Source organism: Mesocricetus auratus, unplaced genomic scaffold (genome assembly GCF_017639785.1).
Source record: "Mesocricetus auratus isolate SY011 unplaced genomic scaffold, BCM_Maur_2.0 Super-Scaffold_100010, whole genome shotgun sequence".
NCBI lineage: Eukaryota > Metazoa > Chordata > Mammalia > Rodentia > Cricetidae > Mesocricetus > Mesocricetus auratus.
In genome coordinates, this window is record NW_024429194.1 from 83,168,328 (window position 1) to 83,182,205 (window position 13,878).

Genomic DNA, 13,878 nt, shown 5'->3' on the forward strand with positions numbered 1-13,878 from the left:
GAGCGCAGCTCCTCCTCGCCTAGGCGCGCCCGGGGTGGGCGGCGCGGGCTGCGCACCTGGGGGGGAAGGGGTGGGGAGTCGGGAAGCCCCCCTTCCCAGTGGACGGTTCATGCCTGGAATTCACCTTGATTTTCTTTTTTTAAAGTGCCCTTTCTTTTCCGGGCTTTTCTTCTGACAGTTCTGCATTTCTGGGCGGATGCTGGACCAACCCAAAGCCTCCCCACCCCCCACCGTCCCCCATCCGAGCGAGGGAAAAGCCACACTCGGCTTTCCAGGTGCTTCTCCAAGCCCCCGGCGGTGTTGTTTCGTTGATGAGGACTCAGTCAGTCTCATTTGGCTGGGGTTTCATGTATGGAAAGTTAAAGGGAAAAAAAAATTCAGTGACACTTGTTTAAGAAAGCCAGACTGATTTTATTCAAGGAAGGGCCATCATGGTGGGTTTAGCGACCACTGCAGTGGGTGCAGAGACATTGGGCTCAGCCCTGAATTCAGCAGGAACAACTAGGAATTCATAAGAGCATGGCAGGGTCAGCGGACAGAAAACTAAGAAGGGTAAAGATGTGATTTCGGCTAGCCCCACCTAACAGGATTCTTTTAAAGTGTTTTCAAATTCAGGTTTTGTTTTGGTGTGTGTGTGTGTGTGTGTGTGTGTGTGTGTGTGTGTGTGTGTGTGTGTGTATGAGAGAGAGAGAGAGAGACAGAGACAGAGACAGACAGAGATACAGAGACAGAGATAGAGACAGACAGAGAGAGAGACACAGAGGCTGCAGGTATGTGTGTGTACCGTGTGTGTACCTGGTGCCTGGCAGAGGCCAGAAGAGGGCTGGGATGTCCTGAAGCTGGAGTTGGGGACAGTGTGAGCTGCTGTATGGGTGCTGGGAATCTAAGAGGGTCCTCTGGAAGAACAGCCAGCGCTCTTAATTGCTGAGTGGTTTTCTCTTGGAGATAGGTCAGGCACCGGGACATCACCTTGAGGAATAGAAGAGGGTGAGGAACCTGAGTACACAGATATTCATGGTGTTTAGAGATGGGAGGTAGAGGGTTCTAGTTAAACCCCTATTCTAGTTTAGCAGGATTCTTGCTAAAATTTGGACAATTGGACCAGGCATGGTGGCGCACACCTTTAATCCCAGAGGCAGCTAAATCTCTATGAGTTCAAAGTTAGCCTGGTCTCATCAAGTTCCAGGACAGCCATGACTGCATAGAGAGGCACGGTCTCAAAAAGTAATATTTAAAAAAAAATCTAAAAAGTAAAATGAAATTCAGAAATAGATACAGAAGCCCAAAGTCCAGGCCTAGTTGAAAAGTTCTGGGAGCCTACATAGAATTCCATCATAGAAAGTCTTTTTGTTTGGGATCTTTCTAGAAGGGACTTAAGACGGCTGAGAGGACTGAGGTAAAGGGGTGGCTAACCAAACAGATCTTCGGTAAGTGTCTGTGGTCCTGCCTCAGAACTGGTAATAGATAGGCTGACTTTGAATCCTGATCTTCTGGTTTCAAATCGTGTTTATCCTACACAATAAGTTGATCCCTGAAGGGCCCACCCGCACTAAGTGGCCCCGCTCCTTCCTCTTCTTCATTTTAGGCACAGGCATGTGTATTTAATTTATTGCAGATCAGCTGTGAGCCTGGCAGACTTCATCTTTACAAATGCCATCTCTTCGACAAACACTTGTGCCAGACATACCCTTGGGAGCTATGGCTATAGCAGGGAGACAAATTTTAAACATTGAAATACTCTATGGCAGCTGTCCAAGAGGGACAAGTATCTAGGGCTGTGTTTGCTTATTCAGTTCATAAAAGAATCCTGGAACTGGGTTTTAGCATGCTCATCTGATAGATGGGTAACTAAAGCTCAGAGGTTAAGCTATCCAAGGGGGTAGCTCTGACTCCAGACTCTGCCATTCATGACATCTGATAATTTCTAATAACTGTCTTTTCGGGGCAAGTTGGAAAGGGAACAAATGCTCATATGCTTTCATTTCTTTTCTTTTTGAGATAGGGTTTTCTCTGTGTAGCTTTGGAGGCTGTCTTGCAACTTGCTATCTAGACCAGGCTGGCCTTGAACTCACAGAGATCCACCTGCCTTTGCCTCCCGAGTGCTAAGGTTAAAGGTGGCTCACCATGGCCTGCCTGCTCCAACTCTTCCCTGTGTGGTTGCCTTCTTCCCTCCTCACTACCTTGAGATTAGCCAGCAAAGAACAAAACAAAACAAACAAACAAAAACCCAGGCTCTGGGATGAAGAGGAGGGACACTCTCAGAAGCACAGGGATAGCCCGGTGACTCTCAGATGTCACTGATGTTGTTGAAAACAAGCCTTGGGTCACTTGGGATAAGACTCAAGATTATGGGCTCAAAGCAGTGACAATCTGAGCCTGGTAATTTAAGTGCATGTGGGGGAAGTGGGGGGTTCTGGGTAATGTGATGAGAATCACCTGTCTGCCCCATATGCTCCCAGTTTACTCAGGAGATCTTGTCTTTTCCCCTTCCTAGGCAGGCTCTTTGTTACCTAGGCTCTCTGGGGTTGCAGGCTGGTTATCCTTTGCTTTATGTCTAATATCCACTTATGAGTACATATTATATTTGCCTTTCTGGTTCTGGGTTGCCTACCTCACTCAGGATGGCTTTTTCTAGTTCAGTCCGGGAAGACTAAGATTTCTTGCTCTTCCATTTGTTGACTGTCTGACCCCAAGTCATCTTTCAGTATCTATTACCCCATATCTAAAATCAAGATTTAGAAAACTGAACCCACTAGGCAGTGTGGCTTACACCTGTTGGGGGGAGGCAGGAAGCACGAGAATCAGACGTTTAAGGCTAGCCTCAGCTAGCCTGAATTCCAGCCCACAATAAAGCCTGAATATTATGTATCGGGCACCACGGTTGATAGCACTCTCCTTTCAGGGGTAAGGATACCAAAGCCAGTTGGATTACTATACCCTGCCTCAGATGAATTAGCTGGCAAGAGGCCTGAAGAGTCTGCCATCCCAAGCTGCTGGTGAAATAGCAGATAGCCTTCAAAGAGGAGTGTCTGTCAATTAAGGGAGAATTGGCTGCATGCTAAAGTTTTCAATAGGACATCAGTTTGTTAAACTGGACTGCCAGAGACACCCCAGCCAGAGGTAGGGTGTTTTGAAAAGAAGTGCCAAGAATCTCACCCCAATAGATGGTTTTCGGAGGAGTCCTGATGTTCTGCTGTGAGCCTGTATGTCCTCATATCAAAGCCGAAGTAGCATTAACAGCCACTACTTATTTATCCTGGGCAAAGATATGCATATAACGAGTGTCTTCCCATCTTAAAAGCCCTATGAGATAGGCATTGTTTTTACCCACTTTCAGGCCAGGAATAGACACAGGCAATTAATGAATAGATTGAGGTCACACACATCTAAGGAAGAGAAAGGGGCCTCAGAATTGTTATCTATCGTGTAAGCACAACCACTGTGCCATGATGGGGACATCTTAATTCTGGATCTGTCACTCATTATTATCAAGGACTTTCGTGAGCCACTAGAAATTGGAATCCAAGGCTCACGCTCTTGACCTTGAGGACTTGATAAATATATCATTCATGTATCTTTTCAGGGAGCACCTTGTGCACCAGGCTTAGACCCTGCACTCTCCTGGAGAGCCTGAGCACGTGGCTGCCTTAGTTCAAGTCCTATTTGGGTTTGTTTACTCATTCAAAAAGTCTTCATTGCCAGGTCCCACAAATCTAGCACAGTCCCAGGTCTTAGTCCTCCCAATAAAGACTTTTACTTGTTGACACCTAGGGAAAGACCCAGGATATATTCACAAATTTAGCCTTCAGTTTCTTCTCCCTCATCTGTAAATTTGGTATGTGGTGGACTGAATGTGTCTGTATGTTGAAACCTCGATAGTAGTATGAGGTGAGACCTTTGGGTAATAATCAGGCCTTGTAGATGGAGTTCTCATGAGTACGATTAGTACCCTTATAAGAAAAGACACCAGGGCTGGAGAGATGGCTCAGAGGTTAAGAGCATGGGCTGCTCTTCCAGAGGTCCTGAGTTCAATTCCCAGCAACCACATGGTGGCTCACAACCATCTGCAATGAGATCTGGTGCCCTCCTCTGGCCTGCAGGCATACATGAAGTGCTGTATACATAATAAATAGAATCTTAAAAAAAAAAAAGAAAAGACACCAGAGAAGACTGCAGGTGAGGGTGCATCAGGGAGTGGTCATCTGTAATCCAGGAAGAGGGCTGTCTGTACACCAAAAGCCTGACCCTGTGCCTCCTGATCCTAGACTTTCAACATTCCAGATCTGAAGAAATGCTTTATGTCACTAAAGCCCCCAACCTATGGCACTTGTTCATACAACCTGAATTAACATGGGGGATGAAGTCATAAGATAATGCATAATCATGCATTGATTAGCACTGGAGACACATTTTGAGAAATACATTGCTAGGTGATTTTTATCATCATGCAAACATTATAGAGCATACTTACACAAACCTAGATGACAGAGCCTACAACATACTAAGGCTATGGTATATGCTGTCATGTGTGTTGTTCATTGTTATTGGAAACCTCATTATGGTGACTGTTGTTTATCCTATAGGGTCTATGATGATTAAAAAAATTTTTTGAGACAAAGTCACACTATATAGCCTTGGTTATCCTTACCTCATAGAGACCCAAGTGCTACAATTAAAGCCATGCACCGCCGGGCGTTGGTGGCGCACGCCTTTAATCCCAGCACTCGGGAGGCAGAGGCAGGCGGATCTCTGTGAGTTCCAGGCCAGTTCCAGGACAGCCTCCAAAGCCACAGAGAAACCTTGTCTCGGAAAAAAAAAAAAAAAAAAAAAAAAAAAAAGCCATGCACCACCACACCAAGTTTGATAATTACTTTTAGTATGTATATATTTTTATTGTGGTTTGGAGGATTAAAAACAAAACAAAACAGGGCCTTATGCATGTTAGTCATTCACTATCACTCAACTAAATTCTCAATGATGGTGAATTTTATGTATAACTTGAATAGGCTATAGAGTGTTCAGACAGTAGACAAATAATATTAAACAGTATCCTGGTCATTTCTTTTTTAATTTTCTTTTTTGGCTTTTTGAGACAGGGGTTCTCTGTCTAGCTTTGGAGCCTGTCCTGGAACTTGCTCTGTAGACCAGGCTGTCCTCAAACTCACCAAGCTCCACCTGCCTCCCTAGTGCTGGGATCAAAGGCGTGTGCCACCAACGCCAGGTCTATTTTGGGCATTTCTATGGGGATGTTTTCTAGATGAGTTTAGCATTTTGATTGACAGCTGGAGGAAAGCAGACTGCTCTGTGTAAGGGAAATGTGCCTCAGTCATCAGTGGGAGGTCTAAACAGTACATAAAGGCCTCCTCTGTCCTCAAGCTGGGACATTGGATTTTGTTTTCTGCCTTTGATCTCCAGTTGAAACATTACCTCTTCCCTGAACCTACTCACCACACTGGAATGATGTCATCAACTTTTTTTTTCTTTTTATGTATTTAATATAGTAAAAAAACAGTATAAATGCTGTAGTATAAAGAGGATTCATTTTTCATAATAAATTCTTTTTTTTTTTTTTTTTTTGGTTTTTCGAGACAGGGTTTCTCTGTATTGTTTTGGAGGCTGTCCTGGAACTCACTTTGTAGACCAGGCTGGCCTCGAACTGACAGAGATCTGCCTGCCTCTGCCTCCCGAGTGCTGGGATTAAAGGCTTGCGCCACCAACCCCCCGGCTTCATAATAAATTCTTAAAAATGATTTGCAGTGAACAAACAACAGGATCTTGAAACATGGAAGCTTTGTTAAACAAAATCTCAAAATTATAATCCTTCCAGTGAAACATTTTGCCATTTTATCTATGTGTTAACATCGTTGTTCCTCTAAAAAGAATTTTCATCAACACTGTCTTTTTATGTACAAATACACATGTAGATATTTAACTTCCTGAATGACTAGTCATACATCAAATATAATTTAATAAAAGAATTTTAAAGTTCTTAGAATGACTAGTATAGATTTATAATGTATGTTTGTGATAAAATTCAAGAGCATACCACAGAATTTGTACTTAAATTCTGAGTTAGAAAATATGATTCATTCCCAAACAAATTAACTGTTTAAAGAAACTGTTAATAAAATGGATTACTGAAGCCGGGCGTTGGTGGCGCACGCCTTTAATCCCAGCACTCGGGAGGCAGAGGCAGGCAGATCTCTGTGAGTTCAAGGCCAGTCTGGTCTACAAAGTGAGTTCCAGGACAGCCTCCAAAGCTACAGAGAAACCCTGTCTCAAAAAACCAAAAAAAAAAAAAAGAAAAGAAAGAAAAGATAGGTGGAAAACTGTGGGGCTACTCTGTATAGTTTTTAGAAATATTTCCAGAACAACTTCATTAAAAGGGCCTAAAATGGCCCTGTAAACAATGTCCTTGGAATGCTTGTTAATGTCGAAACAAAGGCCATTTCCCACCTCTACTACTGTCCCTTCTGTTATCATAGTCATGGCTCCAGCCATCATGGTTCCTGTCATCATATTAGAATCCTCTGGCCTCCTCTGTAATGATAGTCAGACTCATGATCAGAGTACCGCTGCTCACGGCTATAGTGTCTATCTGCTAGGTAGGGATGAGAATTCTGTCTTTTACGCTGTAATGACAATGCATCTTGGCGCCACTGGGAGCTGGAAGACTGGTTAAAGGTATGACCGTGTGATTGAACTGATGGAGAAAATCCCGACTGATCTGCATGCGGAGAACCAAATTTCCCACCATATGACGTCTGTCTGAAAACATTGTTCATCACTGCTTGCCGCTGATAATCTTCTGGAGAAGAGAAGAACCGCTGGACCATCTGTGCTGATGGAGTCATGTTACCCACCGCCCTTTCATAGCTGTTAGGAGATGGGGAGGTAGGGCTTAAATTCCCCACATGATGCTGGGGATATGACACACTGGCATCCTGAGAGGCGTGACTACTTCCTGATCTAAACTGAATTTTGATAGGTCTCCCGAAAAGTTTGATTCCATTGAGAAGATTCATGGCATATGGAACAAACACTTCGTGCTTGAAATTCACAAATGCAAACTGTTTCAGTTTGCCATCTTTATCTTTGGGGATTTTCACCTTTATTACTGGCCCAGCCTGGTGGAAAAGCTCGAAGAGGCGCTCCTCCGTCACCTTCGTCTCCAGGTTGCCCACGAACAGAGTGCGGTCGGCCTCCGCGGCCGCTGCCCCCATCTCTGCGTAGCTTCCAGCCTCCGGCCTAGCCTCACTGCCGGCCGTCATCAACTTTCTTGAGTCTCCAACTTGATAAATGAAAAGCTTAGGACTTGTCACAGGTTTGGGCACAGAGCTTAATGTAGAATATTTACAAGGTCCTGGGCTTGATTCCCCATCAGAGCATGGAGGGTATAATGGGCATTGTTGGTTTCCATACTCATGTGAACCAATTCCTTACAAATATATCCATCCATCCACATCCATCCATCCATCTATCATCCATCCATCCATCCATCCATCCATTTATCATCCATCTATTCATCCATCTGTCCATCCATGTATCCATCTGTCCATCCATCCATCCATCCATCTATCCATCCATCCATCTATCCATATCCATCCATCCATCCATCTATCCATCGATCCATCAATCCATCCATCCATCCATCCATCCATTAGTTCTGTTTCACTGCAGAACCCTAATGCAGGGTCACTGCAAGGATGAGTAAAGCATTGATGTCTATGAAATTGCTAATTTAAAAAATTAAGAAAATGCTTGGGAGGCAGAGGCAGGCGGATCTCTGTGAGTTCGAGACCAGCCTGGTCTACAAGAGATAGTTCCAGGATAGCCTCCAAAGCCACTGAGAAACCCTGTCTCAAAAAAGAAAAAAAAAGTAATGAACTAATTCTTTGGGCAGAGACAATTTCAAGATGACTTAATATTCAATCAGTAGCATGTTGTGTTTTGTTGAGACAGGGTCTCATTATGTAACTCTGGCTGGCCTGGAACTTACTGTGTGGCAGAGGCTGTTCTTAAACTCAAGGAAATTCTTCTGGCACATTGTTCTTATTACTGACTTGTTACATAGGTCTACAATGAAAAAGAACAACCTTGGCAGAAAAAAATGCAAAATATACAATTTAAAAAGAAAAATAGAACCACCAAATATAATGTCTCAGCCAAGGCTGGTGCTGGAAGAGATGAGGTAAACATGGTTAAGGAGAGGCCTACTGCTCTAAACTCCCATCATGGCAGAGTGCCCTCAGGGTAAGACCTCCCTCGCCCTGCTAAACTTCCAGTTTGTGAAAGGAAAAGACCTAATGGGTTTTTTGTTCCTAGAAAGTAACTGCAAACAAAATCTACTGCTAATGTAGTTCAACGGGGTCCATCCTAAACTGTCCGCAGACCTTGTTAGTCCTCAGGGTGCTGGGTTTAGAAGGTGAAGGGTGTGAGAGGGAAGGTGTTGTAGATCTTGCTCTGTGGTTAGAGAACCATTGAGCCCAGGCAGCATGTGACAGAGAAGACTTTGCATGAAGCCCCCCCAGAAGGCTAGAGTCCTGAAAGGCCACTGAATGAAGCTGTCAGAGTGAAGCCTGGGTTGCAAGGAAGACCCCAAGATGTTGCAGATGGGACATCTGTCCAGAAGAGATGCACACAGGAAGTAGAACCAGGAGAGAGAGACAGACAGACAGACACAGAGAGAGACAGAGAGAAGCAAAGCTAGAAGGGCAGAGTCATGTAAGACTTTGGAAGTGAGGTAGCAGACGTTAGGACGTTAGGGCTGGAGAGATGGCCCAGCAGTTTATAGCATTTGCTGCTCTTGCAGAGGACCCTGGTTCAATTCCCAATACCCACATAGTGGCTCACAATCATTAACTCCTGTTCCAGGAAATCTGAAACCCTGTTTTGATCTGTTGGCACCAGGCACGTACATGGTACACATACAAATATTCGGGCAAAATACTCTTACCCATAAAGTAGAAGTAAAATAAATTAAATTAAACATTTTTGAAGAAAAATAAAAGCCCCATACATCAAACATGGAGCTCTATATTTGGAGTTTGCCTTGCTGGCTTTTAATCTTGCTTTGGTCCAGTATTTCTTTTTTTTTTTTTTTTTTTTTTTTTGGTTTTTTGAGACAGGGTTTCTCTGTAGCTTTGGAGGCTGTCCTGGAACTCACTTTGGAGACCAGTTGGCCTCGAACTCACAGAGATCCGCCTGCCTCTGCCTCCCGAGTGCTGGGATTAAAGGCCTGCGCCACCAACGCCCGGCTTGGTCCAGTATTTCATTGTGCTTCCTTTCCTCCATGAAATGGGTAGTGTATGTCCTGTGCCATCCATGAAATGGTAATGTATGTCCTGTGCCATTGTACCTTGGAAGCATATGATTTATTTTTTCATTTTACAAGGGGTTTCAATTAAGAGATTACCTTGAGGCTCAAAGAGACTTTGTTTTTGTTTTTTTGGTTTTTTTTGTTTGTTTCGTTTTGTTTTTTTAAGACAGAATTTCTCTGTGTAGTCCTGGCTCTCCAGGAACTCAGTCTGTAGACTTGGCTGGCCTTGAACACAGAGATCCAATCCACCCGCCTCTGCTTCCCAAGTACTGGGATTAAAGGCATGTGCCGCCACCACCTGGCAAGACTTGGTCTTTTACATAGTGTGGAGACTGTGAAAGGCTATGGAGACTTTTGAAAACGGATGAAGTACATTTTGTAATCTGAGATGGCCAGGATCCTATGGGGGCAGGAGCTGGACAGTGGTGTTTGAATGAGAAACGCCTCCATCGTCTTGGACATTTGAATACTTGGTGTTAGTATTCAGGCATCTGTACTGGCCTGTCCTTGGGGTTCTAAGAGGACACGTCCTCAGCTGCAGCCACTAAGAGCACCTCATGTCTACATTCACTACATTCCCTTTTAAAAGGTGGGCCTTGCCAGGCCCACACCTTTAGTCCCAGCACTCGGGAAACAGAGGCAGGCTGATCTCTGAGTTCAAGGCCAGCCTGGTCTACAGAGTGAGTTCCAGGACAGCCTCCAGAACAATACAGAGAAACCCTGTCTTGAAAAAAAAAACAACCTCCAAGGCCACAGAGAAACCCTGTCTCGAAAAACCAAAAAAAAAAAAAAAAGAAAAGAAAAAAGAAAAGAAAAACAAAACAAAAAAAGGGGGGCGTTGCCCCCACATTCTGTCTCTTTCTTTGTCTGTCTGCTTTCCCCCCCCCCCCCAATCCTCAGGGTCCAGTCTCTGCTCCTTCTCTTCCAATAAACATCCCATGTGAGCCCTGGTGTATGGTATGACTCCTTCCCACCGTTTCTTTTTTTTTCTTTTTTTCTTTTTTCTTTTGGTTTTTCGAGACAGGGTTTCTCTGTAGCTTTGGAGACTGTCCTGGAACTCACTTTGTAGACCAGGCTGGCCTCGAACTCACAGAGATCCGCCTGCCTCTGCCTCCCGAGTGCTGGGATTAAAGGCGTGCGCCACCAACGCCCAGCTCCACCGTTTCTTTTTTAAATTACAACACTTGGAACTCTACTAGTGGTGCTGTTTGGGGGCAGTTTAGGAGGTGTGACCTTGCTGCTAGAAGTTTGACACCCGGAGTGTTTAAAGACTCCTGGTGTCATTTCTAGTTTACTCTTTCCGTTTTGCGAGCTTTCAACACCCAAGTCCTGTCACTATGCCTGCTTCTTGCTGCCATCTCTCCATAATATGACAGATTTCTCTCTCTAGTACTGGGAGCCCAAGTGAGCTCTTTCAGGGCCCTGGTTCTTTTTTTTTTTTTTTTTTAATCACAACAAAAAAAGTACTAATGCAGAGATCTTGCCTCAAATAAATAAATAAGGCAGACATGATAGGGCGTGTCTGTAATTCCAGTACTTGAGAATGGGGACAGGAGAATCAGGAGTTCAAGGTCATCCTTGAATTCATATTCTCAACAGTGAGAGTTATATTAAAAACAAAACCAAAGATGACTCACTGGGAAAAGGTACCTGCCACCAAGCCTGAGGTCAAGACACATGCTGTGCTGACCCCAACCTCACACCCACAAATAAATGAATATAAAAATGTCTTCCTCATTTAAAAAAGAGGTGGCTCAGTGATTAAGAGCACTGGCTGTGCCTCCATGAAAACTGGATTCAATTCCCAGCACCCACATGGTAGCTCATAGCAACCTGTAACTCTAGCTCCTCAGGACCTGCCACCTTCTGGCCTCTTTGTTTTTTTGTTGTTGGTTTTTTTCCTTTAAATTTCATTTTACATTCCAACCAAAGTTTTCCCTCCCGCCCCTCCTCCTGCCCCCCACAGCTCACTCCCCATCCACACCTCCCAACAGGTAAGGGCTCCCTGGGGACAAGGGGGAGCAGAGAGAGAAAAGCAGACAGACAAAGAAAGAGACAGAATGTGGGGGCAAGGCCTACCCTTTTTTTTTTTTTTTTTTTTTTTGGCTTTTTGAGACAGGGTTTCTCTGTTTGACACTTTAAGTTGGCAGAACCAAGTCCCTCCCCTCTGTGTTAGGTATGAGCATGTGGCATCCCCTCATAGGAAATGGGCTCTAACAAGCTAGCTCATGCACCAGGGATAGATACTGGTCCTACTGCCACGGGTCCCTCAGATAGCCCAAGATTCACAACTGTCTCCTACATACAGAGGGCTTCTGGCCTCATTGTGTGCTACAGGAACTTAGTGCGCAGATATACATGCAAGCAAAACACCCATACACATAAAATACCAAACTTTTAAAAAGTGAGAATCGTGAACCTTAAGCATAAGAACAGCAGTGACAAACAGCTGTAATACAATAAATGAGATGCAGGAATTAACCATGGTTTCAGTTGTTCACAATATACTATTATGAAAATGTTTATCCCAGCACTTAGGAGGCTGAGTCAAGAGATCATGAGTTCTAGGCCAGCTTGGGCTATGTAGTAAAAGTAAAAGACCGATCCTGTGTAAAAGTAAATAAATGCAAAAGTTCCATCAAAAAATTCACAATGGCTGAAGAGACAGCTGCAAGGTTTAGAGCACACACTGCTTTGGAGAAGACCTGAAACATTTATAATTAACATGTTGTTTATATAAGGGTCAAAAAGTTAGCCTCACAGTGGTGGCACACACTTTTAATCCCAGCACTCGGGAGGCAGAGGCAGGTGGATCTCTGTGAATTTGAGGCCAGCCTGGTCGACAGAGTGAGTTCCAGGACAGCCAGAGCTGTTACACAGAGGAACTCTGTCTTGAAAAAAATCAAAACCTGCTGGGCATGATGGCACACACCTTTAATCCCAGCACTCTAGGGAGGCAGAGGCAGGTGGATCTCTATGAGTTTGAATCCAGCCTAGTCTACAAGATAGAGATGCTGGATAGCCAGGACTATTATACAGAGAAACCCTGTCTCTAAAACTCAAAAGAGAGAGAAGGAAAAGAATAAGTTGTAGATATCATGCTCCTTTATCTCTCATCACTTCAGCAATTTTCGTCAAGAAGAAAGAGAGTCTTCTCTGAAAACACAGAGGGATATACCTGTTGCCTTCAGCACAGGCTACTAATATGATTCCACACACAGTTTTTTCCCCCACCCACCCACATACAGTTATTTCTGCAGCAGATAATGGCTGAGTGTCCTCCTAGGACTTTAGGAATATGTACTAGCAAGAGGGTAAAAAGACTGCTATTGTTATTTTGTTACATAATATCACACATAAACCATAGCACAATGAAAATTAAATTTAATATAGATACTAACATTTAGCAGACAATTTTTTAATGTGGGGCATCAGCATTATATATTTTTAAAAGATTTTATCTATTTATTATGTAGACAACACTCTGAGTCCATGTATGTCTGCAGGCCAGAAGAGGGTACTAGATCTCATTACAGATGGTTGTGAGCCACCATGTGGTTGCTGGGAATTAAACTCAGGACCTCCGGAAGAGCAGCCAGTGCTCTTAACCTCTGAGCCATCTCTCCAGCCCTTAGCAGACAAATTTTGCTAATTATTTCAATATTGTCATTTATAGCAAATCTCTCTAAGTGGAAGATGAGATCCAGGACCAGGTACTTCACTTAATAAACATGTCCTTTCTATATTTGTTTATTTTTCAATGCTGGGGATGAACCCAGGGCTTTGTGCATACACTTAAGGTTGAGCTATGTTCCCAGAGCAAGAATCTTCCATCTCTTTTAATCAGTAACATTCTTCAATTTGCACGGCGCTCAGAATTTTGGAACAGTACAGACCAATTATTCTGAAAGAACACCTTGGGTTTGTTTCTGTTCTGTTTTTCCATGATTTGATTAATTTTATGAATCTGAGGAGTGATCAGTGATGCTGCGTTTTTAGTGTGCCGTGCTGTGAAGATGGTTTGATTGTTCTGTTATTGATGTTAATATGGACCAGTTGGTTAAGGTGATGCCTGCAGGTTGTCTTTACTACAAAATGGATATTTTTTCCAATTATCTTGGAATCCTTGGAGTTTCTTTTCAATTTCGTAGGAATTAAAAGAAAAAGACTTTTATTTTAGCTAGTGGATCCCTATTACAGCTGAGGACATCCAGCGGTGTGCCTTTGACATCATCGCCTTTGTCAATAAAGTTGCATACAAGAGAGCGCAAACCTCTACGGAAGGGTGAGGCGCTTTGCCGCAGGGTCTGCCGGGATTTGTAGTCTGCGGGTGCTCCCGTCAAACACCGTCGTACGGCGTCCAGTCGAGAAAGAGCTAGAAGCCGAGAGGGCGGGCGGAAAGAGGGTTGAGGACTCGGCGCGCGATGCTTCATAGGAATTGTAGTTCGTGACGCGAGTCCAGCCATACTCATGCCGGAGGACAGGACTTCCCTTCCCGATAGGCCCCGCACGCGGGCCCGGCAAAACCCGGCTCCGACTTGAACAAATCAAATCGAAGG

The 13,878-nt window shown here is 44.1% G+C and overlaps 1 protein-coding gene across 1 annotated transcript; it reads right to left on the bottom strand.

The window, feature by feature from the left end:
* Nucleotides 1–6,313: 6,313 nt before the first annotated feature.
* On the bottom strand, nucleotides 6,314–7,273 carry LOC121142586 (RNA-binding protein 7-like). The gene has a single exon (XM_040752741.1). The coding sequence runs from the start codon at nucleotides 7,269–7,271 to the stop codon at nucleotides 6,516–6,518; it is 756 nt and encodes a 251-aa protein (XP_040608675.1). The 5' UTR covers nucleotides 7,272–7,273; the 3' UTR covers nucleotides 6,314–6,515.
* Between the last annotated feature and the right edge of the window lie 6,605 nt (nucleotides 7,274–13,878).

What these genes read in the sequence shown, in the direction of transcription:
- LOC121142586 (XM_040752741.1), bottom strand. Translation starts at nt 7,271, where the DNA reads ATGACGGCCGGCAGTGAGGCTAGGCCGGAGGCTGGAAGCTACGCAGAG.